Source organism: Clinocottus analis, unplaced genomic scaffold (genome assembly GCF_023055335.1).
Source record: "Clinocottus analis isolate CAN_PGR_092001 unplaced genomic scaffold, fCliAna1.0.p SCAF_1, whole genome shotgun sequence".
Taxonomy (NCBI): Eukaryota; Metazoa; Chordata; class Actinopteri; order Perciformes; family Cottidae; genus Clinocottus; species Clinocottus analis.
This window is the reverse complement of record NW_027175820.1, coordinates 11,959,486-11,978,950: the sequence shown is the minus strand read 5'-3', so window position 1 is coordinate 11,978,950 and position 19,465 is coordinate 11,959,486. Positions and strand designations below refer to the sequence as shown.

Genomic DNA, 19,465 nt, shown 5'->3' with positions numbered 1-19,465 from the left:
GCTGTGTAATGTGACATGTTTCTGTCCCTGTCCAAAATAACTTTCTCCAAATCATTTGAAATAAATGTCAACATTGAAATGTGACTAATATGCACTGTAACTTACCAGTTTACGTTGACACCAGGTGCAGACGCCACATAGAGCTACCAGCCAAACGGCACATACTACGGACGCCACAGACACCAGGAATACACTGAGAGACACCGAGCCTGAAGGAGAGAGACAAAGACACGTAGAGAAGAGGGTATTAATGCATTTATTAGGACACTTGCGCCTGAGGTTTTAAGTTGTTGTCCATTGTTGAAATCCCACCACGAGTCTATGTTGGAGTTAAAGTACGAATTGTGACAAAACACCCCATTTCGGGGGAACATGTAGGTATAATGAGGAGCAAAGCCTTGTAATGCGCCTTCCTTCCTTTTCCCATTCATCCTTGTCATCTAGCATCTGTCATCAGTAAGATACAAAGCGAAATGCAACAGGCGTGCGATGGAAATGACATAGAGCCACTGAAACGGCTTTATGCTCATGTTGCTTCATGTATCAATAGGAGATGTGCACATGTCAGAGAGAGATAATATCGTGGTGCCAGAAGCCATGCAATTACCAGCTTCCGTTTTCTCTCTTCTATCTGGTAAATCCTTCAACAACTTTGTACCCGTCTTGCTCCTGACAGATGAAAACTTCTTCCACCGCCTTCTATTCCTCATCTCTACGTCTTTGAATTACTGCTTCTCAGCGATGCCACTCATAGAGATGCCTGCCAACTTATCTGCCAAGTGATACATAATGCAATGGCACGTTGGCAAAACAATGTCTGCAAACATGGAGCTCATAATTGTGCTACATCCTTTTTATTAGCAATACAGAAGAGTCTCTTATTCAACCTGAAAAATGTATTTGATGGTTATTTCTTCCCTTTATCCCTTAATTATTCACGTTTCATCCCTGCCTGAGCATGTTCTACACTTAAACTTTTTTTTTTCGGGCCAAGAAACAGAGGAAGTGGATTAGCAAAGCCGACTTAATCATCCCTATCCATCTTCTGCCTTCACATTTTATTAACTTCCTCTCTCTGTCTTCTCCAGGTGTATTATGCACTTTTGAAGCAAAGTTCTTAACACTGTTATTCTCTGGTCACATTGCGGGTCTGTGCATGTCTTCAGTGGCGCAAAAGATAAATAAAAATATGAAAAAGCTAACAAACATTTCAAGTATGGGTTTTATTATATTATTTTTTTGGTTAAGGCAATGTTTGTTGCATGCCATTCCCAATCCCTCTTGCTCCCTTCACTTTTATCTCTACTGCTGCTGCTGCTACTGCTGCTGCTGCTACTGCTGCTGTTGCTGCTGCTGCTGCTGCTGCTGCTGCTGCTACCTAAAGGCAGATAATGCCCAACAATGCTAAAACAGAAAACTCTAAAATCTGACAACAAGATTACATGAAGAAGATATTCTAATACACGGCTTGAGGCATGTGACATTGAATAAATATAAGTGATCCGAAAGGTTAAGAAAGGACATTCTTCCCAAAAATAATTAACTGCAACGATGGCTGATTCATTACATTGAATATATCCTTGTATGTCTCCAACAGGCATTAAGCCATTTGAATGCCTCCCCTTTTTAAAGTGTCAGCTCCTTTCTGCCCACCAGCCTTACCCAAACTAAATTAGATTGGCCTGTTTGATAAGGTATCGTATTTTTTTTGCTGAAATATTAAACATGGCAGAATATGCGGGCAATTAGGATCCCAGGGTTGAATTTGATCTTGCTTTCAGCCTTTCAGGCTGGCTGCAGAGAATGTATTGTGGTAACATTGCTTTCAAAAGTGTTTCAGTACTTAACAAATAAGTGGTCTCAATCCTAGCAGTGTTTCCTTGCCAATTTAGAGAATCACATAGCTTCATTGCTTGAAAAACACAAAGCTTCCTCTGTTGAAAGGGCAAAAGAAGATAAAATACTCTTTAGCTAGAGGGAACAAAAGCATAAGAAAGAAGAATAAGACTTCCTTGTTTTTCACTTGCTGGGTTTTTATCTGCAAAATCGACTTTATGATTTCAACCACTAACCCGCTAGAAAAAGGATTTCTGTTCTCCAGGCAACACATGATAACATACAGGGAATAACAAAGTTTAACAAGTCTTATTTATGATGATTGATTTAGTATAATACATTATGATTGATAATGATGAATTCAAGTGATTTTGCAACTTTTGTAATCTGCATTTTGAAGTTCTCTCTCCATACAATAGTTTGCATTCTTGCAGCTGGAGGAATGCAACTTTCCTGCACAGGCTTAAAATAATGTGCTAAAGTTTAAGGGACTCAAAAGATGCATAATAGAGCGATCCAAGACTTCATAGCTGGTGCATGCATGCAGATTAACGGGTGTCCTCTCAGTCCACATCTTGTTTTGGTGCACTTTAAACAACACACAACTTATCTGACAAAAATTCACAATTCAATACAACCAAAGTTCAGCACCATGGACAGTGTCCATCCCCACTGGCCTTCAAACCCGTAGGCTAAAGTGAAATCTGTAAACTGGGCAGAGCTTAATAGAGCTGAGGAGAAAGTTTGGTCCCCAGTTTCATCATTAAAGTTTTATGTTACCTATATGAAACAAATATCAAGCCATCAGCAATGTCTGGTTCCTGAATCTATACAACCCGGGAAAGCCCAAACTCAAAGATGACTGCATGTGTGTTTTCAGAGGCATGTTTGCTGTCACAAAGAGTCAACCCTTCATACGGGTGTAATCTCAGTACAACTGGGAATCTCACTTCACATTTGTAGATTCCATTGTACATTCACAAATTGCACAGACAGGTTGAGATACATTTTTACAGCTTTCCACATACATTTGCAAATACTATTGCAACTTTACCACCCTTATGCCTAACATAGAGAGAAACCTTATTTAAAATCTCATCTGTTGTCTTACTTTATGGTTCAGCGCTCACTTTACTACGAGGGTCGGATACAACACTCTTTATATCTCAGCTGCTGTGCCCCAGTGGCAATCTGTATGATCTCGTTTACCCTCACTTGAGAACACGATCCTTGCCAAGCAGTGAGGGAGTGCACTTTAAAATCCACTACCCACTGTGACCTCCCTCACAAAATGACCGACTGGGCATCTGTTGAAGTAACTGGCGCCATTAAAATGTACTAATGATCATGGACCCAAAATCTGAGCTTCTAAAGTACTTTTAACATAATTAGAATATATATATATATATATATATATATATATATATATATATATATATATATATATATATATATATATATATATATATATATATGCCATTACTGTTTGTTTTTTGTAAGGCTGTTGGCTGTTGTTTTCCATGTGTCTAACTGATAACTCTGATCATCTCAAAGTCATGACTATATTTCCAGTGAACTTATAAATATACAAAAAAAAATGATTAACAATCCCACAGAGATAGATGGTCCACTTCAAAGGGAACTGCAAACGGACATGTTGGCGTTAACAATTCATGACAGGGCGAGGAGCTCAGTGAACCAAAAGGACCTCTTTGTTGAGCAACTGCTCGTCCACTTTGAGTAGAGTCAGCTTTGGTTGTTCAGCCACCTGGGAAGAATACCTCTCATAGAGTAGTCGTGGCCTTAACATCTCCCATCTGAATGTGTGATATTACTCCTCAAGCCAGCCCAGTTTATTTGGACCTGAACATGTTACTTCAGTTGAGTTGCTGTGGCTTTTATTTGGGCTTTTGGTTTCAAGCGCTGATCATAAATTACAATCTGGTGTTTTGTGTTTACTTTTTTGACCAGCAACACATTATTTATTGTGTTCTTACAGCAGATACACACAAGGCATCAACCCCAACTCACAGTCCACCTATAAGCGTTCTTCATCAGTGGATGCCCTGGATCCATGGCATCTGTTGATATGAAGCTCATTGACTGTTTTAGTATAGTTGAGCAACCGCCACCTGCTAATGAAACTGGTGTAGTCCCAGTTAAAGAGTAAGTATGTTCCTAATAAAGCTGGATGGAAATGATTCAGTAAGGCAATTACAATCATGTTCATGTAATTTAAGTAAGAAAGAAAAAAAGGTTAACTGAGATTAAGATCAATATAAAGCAGGGCATGAACAAGGTATAGAAAGTTGAATACAGTATTAAAATAAACACTATTGAAGACCAGGAGAATTGTTGTTACAGCGGGAACAATTTACGTTTATACTTAATCTAAAACATAGTTAAAAACGTAATTGGACTCAGCAACCACAGCACACCTTTCATCATAGCAAGACATCCAACAGGTCTTTGTGATCTTTCTTATGAGGCTTCGACAGTTGGGCATGCCATGCAGGTAATTTACACAGGAAAGACATCCCTTTTTTTTAAACTTTTTATCAGTATTTTAGATCATTCTTTTACTGCTCCACCAGGACTAAACAGAAGCACTAAAAATCGGTTCAGACAGAAACTAGACCCAACCCAAGAAGAGAAGCGAGAAATCTAGAGTGGATTTTGACTGATGTTAACTTCAAGGCAAGCAACTCACATATAAAAAAACAGCATTTTATCATTTGAAGAACATGTGCACGATGAACCGCCATGTTTCTGCCTGAGCAACGCAGAGAGAGTGATGCACGCTCCTGTAACTAGCGAGCTGAACTATTGCAACGCTCTCCTTTCTGGTCTAGCAAAGAATACAATGATTGTCTACCAGCAACACATTTTTAAAGACTCTGCTGCTCGAGTATAAACCGGGATCAAAAAGAGAGCAGTAAAACCTTTGCGCAAGGTTCCTGTCAGCTTTCATATTTATTTTATTTTATGGGTCAGAAATGCTTTTAGTTTATGAACCAGTAAGACCCCTCAGATCATCTGGTTCTTCTCTCTTAGCTGTTTCAAAGAGCAGAACATAAACATTTGGTGATTCTGCTTTTAGTCATTTTGCTCCTTTGCTCCTTGAAACAGCCTTCCAGAGAATCTAAAAGTCACTGAAAATATAGACATTTTTAAACAAAAACTACAAACTCCTTATTGAGTGTATCATTTTATATTTATATATTTATTTATATTTATAACTTGTTTTAAATGTACTTATGATGGAAAACATTTAATTAAAAACAGTAAGGAAAAAAAAGATATATATATATATATATATATATATATATATATATATATATATATATATATATATATATATATATATATATATATATATATATACATATATATATATACATATATATATATACATATATATATATATATATATATATATATATATATATATATATATATAAAGGCATCAAATCTTATGCACCTCGAGAGCAAAATGAAGAACATCTATAAAGAACATTGTGCTCGCGTTAACAATGTTGTGCTCTTTTCTGAGCAGTAGTAGAACATAACTAAGTACATTTTGGCTGTGCACTGTGTTTCAGTTTCTTGTAATTAAGTATTTCTAATTTATGAAACTTTATAGTCCACTTCATCTCAGAAATGTATATTTTTTTAACTTCAGTCCATTTATTTGACAACATAAATAAAAAATAAGATAACTATAAATTAACTAATAAACTATGATATATTATTAAGAGACATACAGTAATAAACCCCTATCAACCATCATTATGACCCACTACAAGTGTGTGGCAGTGTCTTTATCAGCAGAGACCCTAACCCCTGCCTGGATTGTCTCTGTCTGTCTTGTTTTGCAGTGTTTGCCTCTGGGTGTCAGCTTTTTGGGGCAGTGGGTGTGAAGCCCCCAGCCAAGAAGAGTGCGCAGGTGAGGTCAGGGCTTCATCAAACGTAGCAACCAGGTCACGTTGCTGTCTCTGTCTCTCTCTTCTGCTCTCTGTCTGTGTCATGGATGTTTAAAGAGCTGCAGGTCTGTGTGTCAGTTTGACCCTGAGCAGGGTTGAGACACGCGCACACGCGCATGCAGGCGGAGCAGACGCGAGCTCGAGCCGACAGGATTGTGCTCACTTCAGCTGCCTTCATTCAAAATCTGGCAAAGGCGCACCTTCTTGCAGGGTTATGCAGAGATGTGGGTTGTGTTTATTCGTGCTTTAGAATGTGTGGAACAATCAATGCATTAATACTTTTTAAATCAAGCTTTACTTTTCAATTGTACTTTTCAATGTTATATTCTATCATATTTTGCAATGGTGTCAGTATTATTCCTTCACTCAATAGATTAACATTTTGATTGTTTTTTGGTGCTATATTCTTGTTGTAATCTTTAATTAAACTCTGGCACAATAATTCCCTTTGACATTTATAAAGGTATATCTTATCTTATCATATATATTTTTGGAACATTTGCATATACAGTTTAAGATTATTTATTTATTAATCACTTAAGATAATGCATAAGGCACTATTTCATATTCAATTACAGTCAGAATTGTAGTGCCGTTCTCCATTTTATCATATTAATTATTAGGCTTGTCTACAATCTTCCTAGTTGCAGTGTCTCTGCCAACATGCCGTTATTTTCACTTGTAGTAATTATATAATTTATAACACAATTCACTTTTCCTCTGAAAAGTAACCTTCATAAAACTGCTTTCGTCTTGCTCCCTTTTCTTCCCACATGCATCCCCCTCCGTCACTTCCTCTCAAGTACTATTAGGAACGTATATAGTAAGGTTTTGTACTCGAAAAAGTTGCTACCAGGAGATTTTAACTGGTTATGAAACAGTCTAAATTTAATACTGAGGCCACTATGAGACCTCAAGACCATCAGCGAGAAGATCGGCAATTTCTATACAGTTATCCTAAATGCTTTTCCCCAGTTCTGATTGCTCGCAATATCAGATGAAACGGTTCACAGCACGCAGACTGGAATAGTCTTTGTTTACGTTTCAACATTTCAAATGTATTTTTTTGACAATAGCAAAGTATATTTTATTGGTTGTATTGCCAATTTAAAGGTATTTCCCCAGGTACAAAGGGAGGGCTATAGGCTGATCATTAAAATATAATCTTTAGGAGGGAAATCAAGTCATTTTTAGGCAGACACAAGGTTTCACTAGTAACGTTCTATCAACCCTGCAGGGCTTCACATAAAGCTTGTTTAGCAAGAGTAAAGATGAGATGTGAGTTGTTATTTTGCCCAAATAACAGACTTACTTACTTACTTTAAAATAAAGAATCTAGGCCTTTTGAAAAATGTAAAAATGAAAAGGGATTAGACAATATGACACAATGCAACTCTAAATGTTATCGTTTATTTTGCTGTTGTCCTCTATACTGGTAAAAAAAGATAGGGGTTTCAAACATTACAATTCAAATAATTAAATACATTAAATTCAAAATTTGCTTTGATTAAAAAAAATGAAAAAAGATACTAAAAGCTGCTTTGAGCTAGTGTAAGAAAGTTGAACAGGTCATGAATCCCTCACTTACTGTATATTTATTATATATTTCAGTGAAAACATCTCTTTCAAATAACTGCATTTATTCAATTTTCTTTCCAAAATTATTTTTTCAAGATTACACTTAAACACATCATGATCATGTTGTAATTTTCTTAGTTTCAATAGTACACATTTTTATGGTTTGGAGCATGAATGCACCATAACCATGTGATCTAATCCCAACAGATGGAGAGAGTGGTTGCCGTGCTAAATGACCTCCACAACAAATCGACGGGAGGCGGAAGTTATGCAGAATTGTGGAGACAACATGTTTATGTAACTTTACTCTCCGATACTACTGGATCAGATTCCTTCTTCTTGAGTAAAAATACCAAGCATTGCAGAAAAAGAAAACAGGCATAGTTAAGTTAAGTAAAGGTGTCTTCCTTTCAAAGCCGTCTGATGCCTTTTAGATTTGCCTTCTTCGCAGAACCCAGAAGTTATCTTGCTGTGTACACTTTCAGTATTACAAATAGAAAGGTTGGCCAAATGAAAATAAGACCCATGTAATAAACTACAATCATCCTTTATGTTATGTTCCAGCAGGCTCCCCTGCCCTCTCAAACAATCCCCCTCTGTCCTTCCTAATTCAATCCCTGCTCTCTTCTCTTGTGGGCAGTGTCTCACTTTGTTAAACATGCCCCTTACTCTCGCTGTCTCCCCTCTTCCACCTGCTGTGCTTATCTGTTTGTGCTCTGTTCACTCAGCCCCTGGTGTTAGCGACTGGCACGACACAGAGAATAAGCACTATTAGTCACCGGAGACCTCCGGAGGAGCATCTCTTGCCGTAGGTCAGAACAACATGGAGAGGGCCGCCACTACGGGAGGTGACCCTTGACTCGCACAACAGACGCACTGCCAGCAGGGAGGCGCCAGTGGGAGGAACATGGACTTCCAATTATACAGGAAACCAAAGGGGAATGAAAGAGGAGAGCATGTCTCTGTTGAGAAGACTACGGCTGCATCAAAGCTACTTACTTCAAGTGTCTGTTTCTTACTTTGCGTCGCACGGATTAAAACACTCGTTATCGTTGGGCAATATGGCAGGAATATGATTCGAGGACGTAACTTTTTTTTTTTTATGCTCCAGGATCTTATCGCAACTATTTTTCGCATTAGTTATTATGACTATTTTGCATATTATTAAACAGTACAACCAAACTAATAGCACAAACTAAAACTAAACTGAGCTACAATTTTGAACACTTATCAGTCAAAATGAGTCAAAATCCGCATGAACAACTTGGCTTGAATTAGATCCACCTCACAATATTTATTTGAAAATAAAATACATCACTTTTTAAGTTGGTTTGCCTGTCACTATTTCCTTCTTCCAGAACAGGAGTGAGTTAAGTTTCACTGAAACTAAATTAGGATTGCTGTGTTAACTGCACGCAAACCTCTCAGAACCCACAAGCACCAGATTGCCTTATTACCATATGACTGGTTGCTGACAAATAATGTAATTAAAAGGCTTTTTTTTTGGGCACTCCAAATAAATTCCACGAGGGCTTTACCACTTCGACCAAACAATGAAAGCAAAGCAGAATCACAATCTGCTTTGACCGCATGGTCTCCAGTAGAGCTTAGCTAATAACACAAAAAACATTCAAAATCATCAGCACATTAACCTCTCGTTCACAAACAAGCTTTTCGTTATCTTCACCTCACCTGTCTCTCTTGTGCTCCACTTTCAGTTGTTGTGGATAGCTCACAGAGTGAAACACATGCTTTCAAACAACCAATAACAGATTGCTGTGGCAATGTCTGGGGGTGTTTGATCTATAATCCTCGCTCCTCCCTGACTCTGGCCGCTCAAAGTTGAGATAGCGAGTTTATTGCGTTCATTGTATTGAGGTTATTTTTAAATAGCTAAATGCAGGGAAGCAATGAAGCCATGGCAACTGATAGAAAGTGCACTGTTGCACGCTACTAACGGCATCTCTGTAGAGGCTGACTGGGAGACATTTAAATTGTTCATCATCTAATATCATTACATTATGTATTCCTCTTATTAAAGTATCAATGGCAGGAGCGAAGGAGAAGGAATAAGCTGCTGCCAGAAAGGTTTGGCAGGTAGAAAAGACAGCCGGCTCCGTCTTGAATCCCAGCAGGTATGTGTTTGTCTCACATACCTGACTGCCTCTTTGGCTGGAGTTCAGTTTTGCTGAATCTTGCTGTTTCAAGTAGGGTTGAATAGTCAGTAAGCATGTATTTGTTCTCTAAATGAAACAGAAATATTTACCTTTATTTGGTTCCTTTTTCTTTGTCTAACTAGATGTTTTTGATTGCACAGATCTATTCTTTGGTTCCACTCATACATCCCTGAACTCCCTCAGGACTTCTTGTTTTCAGCACCGTTGGTTCTGAATCTTTGTCCAAAATGTAGGTTGCCTGGGGCGCTTTCATTCTTTCCACTGCTTTTGCCCAAAGTACAGCCTGAAGCATGACATTTAACAACTGACAGAGAAAATCTATTAGTCCTTAGATAATCACAATAATTGTTTGAGTCAGGATAATTCAATTCAATTCAGTTTATTTTGTATAACCCAAAATCACAAATACAAGATTTGCCTCGGAGGGCTTTACAATCTGTACACATGACATCCCTGTCCCAGGACCTCACATTGGATCAGGAAAAACTCTCCCAAATAAAGATAGTAAAAACCCTTTCACAGGGGAAAAAAAAGGGAAGAAACCTGAGGGAGAGCAACAGAGGAGGATCCCTCTCCCAGGATGGACAGAAGCAATAGATGTCATGTGACCAGAATGAGCAACGTAACAGAGTTGCAGCACATTACATGATTATGACAAAAAATATTCATATAATGAGTAGTAGGCATGGACCACGATCCAGCCACAGTCCATCGTAGCATGCAGGACCAGCTCCACACAGCCATGATCCATGGTGGGGCGTGGGGGAGATAACTGAAATGAATTTTGAGGCCCCCTCTTCGTTTTATATGCTGGTTCATTTTAGATATTGAGAAATGTTCAGTGTAGCTCACAGAGCAAATGAATGGAAACCTTAAAACAACATTGTCGATACTGGCTCTACTATGGCCAACTATGGAGTGCCGATGGTGTTCCTGTACAACAAGAACATCCGCTCCCTGATTACGTTTGATGACTGAAACAAGTAGTCATCCCCTCTTTGCCCAAACAGAGTTTGCGCCGCTTCATAATTTTTCGTGATTTGGGCTTATAAACAAAAACTGAACTCCAAAATTAATATTTTTCCCTCCTGTTGTTAATGTCAGACAGGGTTTCTGATTCATTCCAAAACCCCGAAACAGAATATACTGAATAAATTATACAGATTTTTTGAAACAACAAAGACTCCTAGGTTATACAGGTACAACAACATTACTAAGGTTGCTTGCACACCTAGCTTGATAGGTCCACCTGCCTGTTTGCTATATTTAAGCTGATGGGAAAGAGTAAACTTGATCGGGTCGAGACATTTTAAAAATAAGAGTGGAATTAAATATCAATATGAGAATATATTGAGACACGTTATCAGTACACCGGTGAAAAATATCAATATTTGTGTTTAACCCTTTATCGTGCAAGTAACCATGTATGGTAATATTCCCCACAAAGTATTTCAATACTTCAAAGGGCTAAGCTTGCAGGTGCCATAAACAGCTGTGGTAAGGCTGGCTGAAAAGAAACTATGGTAACATTTAGGTTATTTCCCTCAACTTCGACCCGTGCTGGTTGAATATCAGTCCGATTCTAAATTTAGCAGCAGTTGCAGAGACATATGGTACAAAATTTACCTGAAATATTCCCAAATCTCCTTTACGAGTGATCTCACTTTAAAACAGGGTCCTCTCAGCAGCAGCAGCCAAACTCCATGCTGTTCTTCCCGCCCTGCGGCGCCTCTAACCCCGATGGGAAACCTGTCTGATGGCGAGTGAACCCCTGCCTCTTCCACGACCTCCACTAGCTAGTGGAGGTAACAGCGACTTATAAACTGCTGCAGCTTATTTATGATTAAATACACCTTTTTTTTATTTAGTAGCTGTGGCTTGTAAAAGGGTGCACCTTATACACTACCATCTACAGCACGGAGATCACATGGCTGCTCCTCGCCCCAAACCTCAGGGGTTGAGGAGAGTCTGACACTATAAACAACACATTCCTAACGTTTGTCTTTTTGACGTGACGATCATTCTGCACTCTACAAGGTAAATACGCCCTGCCCTTTGTTTTATCCCGTGACCAAGTAACATTACTACACCCCTTGGTGGTTAAACACTCGACAGCTGCGTGCATATCAATTTACAAAAAAACTAGATCTTGCATCGGGCCTCTAAAAGCGCTCTTTCAACTCCCATCCTAAATTTATCCCCAAATTAGGTTTAATCCACCCTGATCCTATGTGTGTTCAGCCCAGGAACAACAGGAGATTCTTAAGCTCTCGTCCTGGCTCTAATCATGCTCCCGCTCATCTTGGCAATTAAAATGCAGATTCTTAATGCACTTGTAAGTAATGAGGGGACAAAATACGCAGCCTTCATTTAGTGCAAACATGTTTTTCAAATTTTTGGTGAAGCTTTTAGTTTCTTCTTTGTGTTTCCCTGTTAAGATGAAGTAGAAGGATGGCACTAAAAGAAGTAAAGTTGTACTAAAAAGTACTCGTGTGTATCTCAGACTGCTGGAGTCGTTAACTTTAGATTAACTTCAGAGTGTGATTCTTCAGAAAGTAAGCCATGTTAATTTGGTCTCTCATTCGTTAAAGTTCAAGTGCTTTAGAATGAGATCTTTTCATGTCCAGTTTGAGCAGGAGGGACGATTACAGCTAACAAAACTGTTGCAACGTACAAATCGCATATTGGTGTCTGCAACAATTGATCCACAACCACAAACAGTTGTTCATTATTATCCCGATGACAACTAAGGTCCCTGACCTGAACAACTACTAATGATGATTACCTTTTAGTAAATCTAACCCAAAGCACACACTTCCTTTGACCAAGTCAATCTTTGTGCCTAAACGTAACAAAACCTGAACTGTAGAGTTGTCACATCATAAAACAAATGTATCTTTCAATAGTGACTTGTAACACGACTCAGCTGTTAAACTCTACACCACTGATCCCAACTGCTATTTTTTCCCTCACTCTCAGTAAACTATTCGCCCCCTTTTCACATCATCCCCTAACACATGCCAGCTGACTTCATTGCACTCCCGCTAGTGTCTCACTGTGACTGTAACCCTGTAACTCATTCAACTGAAACGTGCTTTTTAACCATGCCAAGCCCCACAGGGGACGGGCATTTATTCACGTCACTGTTTACGTTCCAGTTTAAACAGTATTTTTTCTTTTCAATAAAAAAAGGAAAGTCTATCAAGAGAAATGTGTGACTACTGATGGGTTTAAAAGAGGGAAACCTTGGGCAAAACAAACACTTGTGTGTTTCCCTGTCGATCGCTAGAGTGACTAAACACAGAGCAGCGTGTTTTGTGTCAACACGTGAAGTTTAGCAAAACAGGCTGTTTGCTGTCTCAGAGGACCGTAACATCAGACACCCATGACTCATGGCCTAATACTCTTTACTGGCAGGTGTGTTCATCCAGGCAAAGCATTTTAATTGTCTGCAGGCAGAGCCATCAAAGTGTGTTTCTGTAGGATCTGTGATCTGTTGTCCGTAATGAAGAGGATCCAGAGGTTTGCTGTGTGCGCCGAGGCCGACTGTGGGTGAGTGGACACTGTTGAAGAGTCCTTATGACTCGCACAGGGATGCTGAAGAGTAGGAGAGAAAGATTGGGTTCTTAGGGAGAAGTTAATAACTCTTCTATGGTTGGGAGGAGGGCGGGGGGGGGGGGGGGGGGGTTTAGGTAAGTGGTTTCATTTGTTTTTCAGAGTGAAAACATAAACAGTCAAAGCATGGACAACAAGTGAACTCAGTATCGCAGTGTAACCATCAAACACCTGCAGCACATTTCAGAAGTGTCTCTCTTGTCGGCTTAACGTATACATTTGTAAATGTACACTCATTAGTTTTACAAATTGTTTGTATCACAAATTGACGTGTGACATGGTGTTTCACCTTAATAAAGAGAGCACATGAACAATCAAACTGCTGCTAAAGTCACACAGAATGGTTGAAAGTATATAAGAGATAAAAGAATACAAACAATGTGTATACACATTTACATTCATAAATGATGTCCCTTGGCATAAATATGCTAGGAAATATAAATAAAACATTTTAAGGTAAAAATGTGAATTTGAAGTGACAAAACTTTTTCTTTGAGGTGTAGAACAGTCAGTATTTTGGACATGAATAGGTTTCCTTTAAAGTCTAAAACAATGTACATAACAAAGCCTCTAATCTGTTGAATGCAAATGTGGAGCTGGAATCTGCTGCATTTACAATGAATAACATTGACTGACTAACCACATTATCTCCACAGTTGTTATAAAATGTATCCTGATCCCCTAAAAATAATCCTGGATGGCATCTTCTTTCATTGTAAAATGTATTCTTTATGCAGTGTGACACCAACAAACAGCATATGTCAAAAAGCCTGGTTTTGCTTTTTTTGTCACATAATTTCTATCACCTTAAAAGCAGTAGAACCTATTTACACCCCTGCTTTTTCATGAGTACAATGATAAATTCTGCGTTTTCACACATAATTTCCACAAAATCATGCTTGCGTTTGGCAGGTTTGAACTTGTTGAACACTGGTGGCATCGAGCCCAAAATAAATGTTTCTGTTGCGGTTCATGAATCTGTGTTGTTCATCGTGGTCATCGCTGTTGCAGCTGTGCTTTGTGTGAGTATAATTCTTTGCTGCACTAGTGCCTGAAAGACATGCTGCCTTCAGCTCCTCCAGTGCTGAAAATGCAGACGTGTAAGCTGGCATGTTGCAACCTTCTTGGCAAGCCTGAGCTTCTGAAATCTCTCTGAAATCTTAAACAACGTTTTTAGAGAGTTAAAGACAAACGATCCAGCAGTCTCCTCGCTGAAGGCCTGGGGTTGCTTATTAACTGGCTCATTTTAACCTGTTATAATTTATTTTAATTTTATTTCTGTTGTTTGCTTAGGGGTAGTGGAAACAAGTTGTGACAACATTTATGTTTCAAGTTTATCTGTGAACTTGTTGGCAAACGGAGCTCACTATACAACTTTTTCATTATCACAAGCTACTTATTTAACATCGACATGGTCCCTGTAATGTAATACATGGTTAGTATAAAAACTACTTAAAGAACAACTGAGTGATTAATGCGATTAATTACATTATACGCCAAATTCAATAATGAAGTAAAAACTAGTGTATTGTGCGCTTTTATTTTAAAGTAATGTTATCAGAACAATATAACAGCACTCTGGAGCAACAGCAAGTTAACATACATACATATATAGTTTATAAATCTGTTTTCTTTTTTTAAAACAGGTACTGTTCAGTAGTAAGGGTCCCTGTGAGGGACAAACGCTCCTTCTTTGGTCCATTTTCAGTCTGTTGCTTACCTTAAAGATGTATGTTAAAGACCAGCAACTGATGAACTTTATATAAAAGCAATAAATGCTTTTCATATTTTCCAGTTCAGTTTTTCTTCCTCAGTGAGAAAAGTCAAGTCTGTGTTGGCTTAAACAAGCGCACTCAACATCTTGTGATGTGTGGAAAGTTCTTCTCTTTGAGAGAATGGTAAAGATCCAGAAATTATCCTGATTTAAAGTGCTCCGCATGTGCGATTAACTTTCAATCTGGACGCCGAGGCTGGCTGCTAGTACACTGACCGCCTGTGAGAGCTTTGTGAAGCGAAGCTGCTTGTTGCAGCACTGGCTGCTCGTTGAGAACAGAAGCTACAGAACAATACGTGCTTTCACGTCAGGCTCAATTGGTCAACACTGCCTGTCGGTGGGGCTACGGGGCTACGGAAGCGCGTGCACCTACATAAATATATATATATATATATATATATATATATATATATATATATATATATATATATATCTCACGCAGGCCGGACTGGGAGAGCCGTAAGACGCCGAGGTTTAAACTACGCTGTTTTGGAGAGATTTAAAGCAATAAGCCCCTCCCAATGCAAGAAAAAAAAAAACGTGCAAAAAACCCCAAACATGCAGTTAACGCATGACCAAATAGTTAACGCCGTTAAAAGATTGCCAAATTGCAGGTAGTGTGAGTTCAAGGCCTTCTGGCCGGACCTACATACACATTTACAATTCAATGGCATTGCAAGGCAAGACAATAGGACCCATTGACTATGTAAATGTGGTCTTTCCTCAAAAAACGTTTTTGCAAATGTATTTTTTGGAGAGATAAAAGTGACGTTGTAATATTTCAACAACGGGTCTTACAGGGTTAATGACACAGCATCTCCTGTTCCTTCTTTTTCTCCTTCCTCCAAACCACACACTTATTAGTCTCTTGCTGTGTCGCAGTTCAGGAGTTCAATCCTCTGAAGTCCATGCTCGTAGACGAAATATGTAGCGCCGACATGGCCCATTTAAAATACTCCTCCAAATGCAGCCAACACATGCAGCTAATTCATACAACCAGGTTATACGTTGCAGCCTGTAGTGTCTCCCAGTCCATTGTTGTTCATTACACACGCAGCGTTCTAGGATCTTGATGTCATGTTTAGATGAACCACTCAGGCTGTAAACATCGACATGATAATGCAGTGTTTTTTCCATGTGAAAGGGGTTGATGAGATGGGTGAGGACATTTCCAGATGTGTGATGTAGAAATCCATTAGCAAGCTTTTGAATAAAAATAACATGATGCAATAACAGAGCATCCCAGCACTTGACAATGAAACTGCGGTTATGCAAATAGGGAAAACCATCCAAACAGAACAGAAAGGATGGACAAACAAATATAATAAACAAACACTTGTATCATCTCGCATGCCAAGCAGTGGCAAATATGTGCACCACCTGTACTTTCCAAATCCATGCTAAATTACACAAAAACCAAATATACAAAGTGATCCTGAAATACTTTCTTATACTATACAAATCCATTTGCAGCCGACGTGCAGAAAGTGCCAGGAGACTGGCAGATGAATACATTTCACTGCAGCGGCAACAGCAGAGAGCCAAGTTTGAATCTCTGAAGGGAAGAGAGAATTTGCCTCAGGAAGGCTATGCTCTGCCTTCGGGCCACCGGCACACTTTATCTGGGAGTGCCTACTGTTGTTGTTATTATGTGAACAAATATCCTCTGTGATGAGGATCCTCCTTTCATTTCACATGGTCCCCCCAACAAGCTTGTCTCTATTCAGGAGGTGATCCCAGCTGAGGACCACACTTTCACTGCAGGACTGAGAAAAGATTTTTTTACTGCAAGTATGTAAGGCATTCATATACTCCCTCATGTCTTTGCACTGCTATATGTCTTTACAGTTATTTACTAGGGCTGGGCAAAGTTGAAAAAAACAACAACTGATTAATCGCTTGATTATCTGCGATTAATTGTGATTAATCGCATTATCCTTATATTAAGTAAAAACTAGTATATTGCAGGCTTTTATTTTAAAGTAATGTTATTAGAATAATATACCAGGCACTCTGGTGAAACAGCAAGTTAACATACATACATATAAACTTTATAAATCTTTTTTTTTTCTGAACATGTACAGTTCAGTAGTAAGGGTCCCTATAAGGGACAAACCACTCCTTCTTTTGTCCATGTTCAGTCTGTTGCTTACCTTAAAGATGTATGTTAAAGACCAGCAACTGATTCACTTTATACAAAAACAATAAGTGCTTTTTATATTTTTCATATCAGTTGTTCTTCCTCAGTGAGAAAAGTCCAGTCTGTGTTGGCTTGAACAAATGCACTCAACATCCTGTGATGTGTGGAAAGTTCTCCTCTTGGAGAGAAAAGTAAAGATCCAGAAGTAATGCTGCTTCAAAGTGCTCTGACATAGTGGATTAGACTGCTGCTTTTACTGCTGTGAAGCTGCTCTTTACAGCACCGCTGCTCATTGAGAACAGAGGATACAGAACAATACGTGCTTTCACGTCAGTCGGCGAGGCTACGGAAGCCTTCAAAGTAAAAGCAAAGTAAAAGCAATGAAATACCACTCATACCCACAGATACTCCTGAATTATTCTTGCTACCTGCACAATATCTACTTGTGTATTTAAAATGTTAATTAAGATTTAATTACATCAAAGCTGCACAATGAAATGATAATTTATGGTTCACATCAAGTGGAGTGAATCTTAAAAGGCCTTTTGAAATGGTGAAACATTATTACTTGTATTAACAGATAATAAACTGTAAATAAATGCCCGACCTTAGACTTAATTCTTTGAAATATACTTTGAAATTGAGTTTAAGACCTGCTGATTAACTAGTGTGTCAAACTTTTATGTTCGTGGGTTAAAATGTTCCAAATTATTCCAATATCACGTTTCAGAGACTGAAAATGGACTGAGGTGACAAAAGTTTAATGTGGGAAAAGATGAGGCAAGGAATTGAAACAGATGGAGAGTGTGCATTGGGTTCAGCCAGCTAGTCTGCCTGCTCACACATTCTGAATCAAAAAATTCTGTCATTTCCTTTTTGGAGTTTATTTGTTTTATGGTCCCATATATGTGTGCTGTCAATCATCTCTAAGAGCAGATGGAGCAGCCAGGCCACTAGTGATCTTCACATTAAAGCATCCAGTCTGCTGTAATACAGCTCGGGCCTGCATAGGAGTTTTTATATTTAAACAAAGCCACTTATGATCAACAACCTCCCCATACATTACGGTGAACAATGTGCAGCATCATTAACCTCAATAAAAGACCTATTTAAAATGTCTGAGATAAAAAAAATCCCCTCTCGCTTCTTTCCCATCAAAATATTGCATAATTTAGCTTCACCATAATAGTGTCTGTGCCCTTAATTTCAGCGCTGTGGATTTCTGCCAGGATTCAAATTATAATCTTCTCAGTATAACATCACTGCCGCGATAAGATCAGTCTTCCATCTCAGCTCTTCCGCTGTCTGTCCACTTCCTATCTGATCTGTCTTTCTCTGTATCTTACCTTCTTTTCCTTTTTTCCTCATACAAAGACAGCGGAAGACACAAAGACACACACATAAGCCTGCACACACTGTTTCCCTGTTACACAATGTAGTGTATATTGAAGATGTGACACCAGACAGCCTCCATTAAGAACCTCATGTCAGATTTTAAAAGGATATTAACAGTTGATGGCTTTAGAAATCAGGCGACATCCTCAGACATCCGTATCATCAGCTAACTGAATAATTTACTGTAAATGTTTCATATTTGGAGGGGGACTTTTTTATTAGGTTACTAAGAAACACCTCATCCCACACCCTCTCTTATTGCCAAGCAGCAGCACAGAGACGAGCGTTCTCGTTCATTATGAGCCCTTGAAATGGGCTCATAATGAAGCATGCTGCCAAAAGTTCAACCAAAGAACAATAACCCTCTGCCAAGTTTTTTGATTCGTCAATTATGCGACAAGGCTTTGAGACCCAAAATATATTTAGTATTTTCCCCAAGAACAAAACATGAGATTCTGTGTCCACAGCCATGCCAGCATGTCCGTGGGACTTTAGCACAGAGGTGCTTTTAGCTAAACGCTACCATCCCAATGCTAACATGTTCACAATAACAATGCTGTTTTGCAATGACATGCTAACATTTGTTAATAACCCAAGTTGATGAAAAATCTTGATGGCAATTATTCCAAAAGCTGTTGAGTTATTTCAATCTGGACCAAAGACCGACCAACCTTGCTAGAGCTATTGCCTTATTGTATAATATAAATGGTATTATACAATGAATCAACCTGATCTTCCAAAATGATCTTGGTCTGTCTGGCTGAATGCATAAAAACGAAGAAAACCTCCTCAAGTTTAACTCTGTCAACTTCTTGTCCCCCACCTATTGTCTTCTTCAGCTGTAACGTAGCAACAACTGCTCAGTAGCATACTTACGAGCATATTCCCTGGAGCAGTGTGACTGGCATTTTAAACTGTGCTTTCTGACTGTCACCTTAATCAGACCAACAAGAGAGGAAGGTTGGAA

The 19,465-nt window shown here is 38.7% G+C and overlaps 1 protein-coding gene across 4 annotated transcripts in view; it reads right to left on the bottom strand.

The window, feature by feature from the left end:
• syt7b (synaptotagmin VIIb) overlaps positions 1 to 19,465 on the bottom strand; it is an 85,462-nt gene that overhangs the window by 43,895 nt on the left and 22,102 nt on the right. For all 4 annotated transcript variants that reach the window (XM_068595369.1, XM_068594044.1, XM_068593314.1 and 1 more), the window contains exon 2: positions 106 to 209. In XM_068595369.1, the coding sequence (XP_068451470.1) occupies positions 106 to 209 (104 nt within the window). The remainder of the gene's footprint in view (positions 1 to 105; positions 210 to 19,465) is intronic.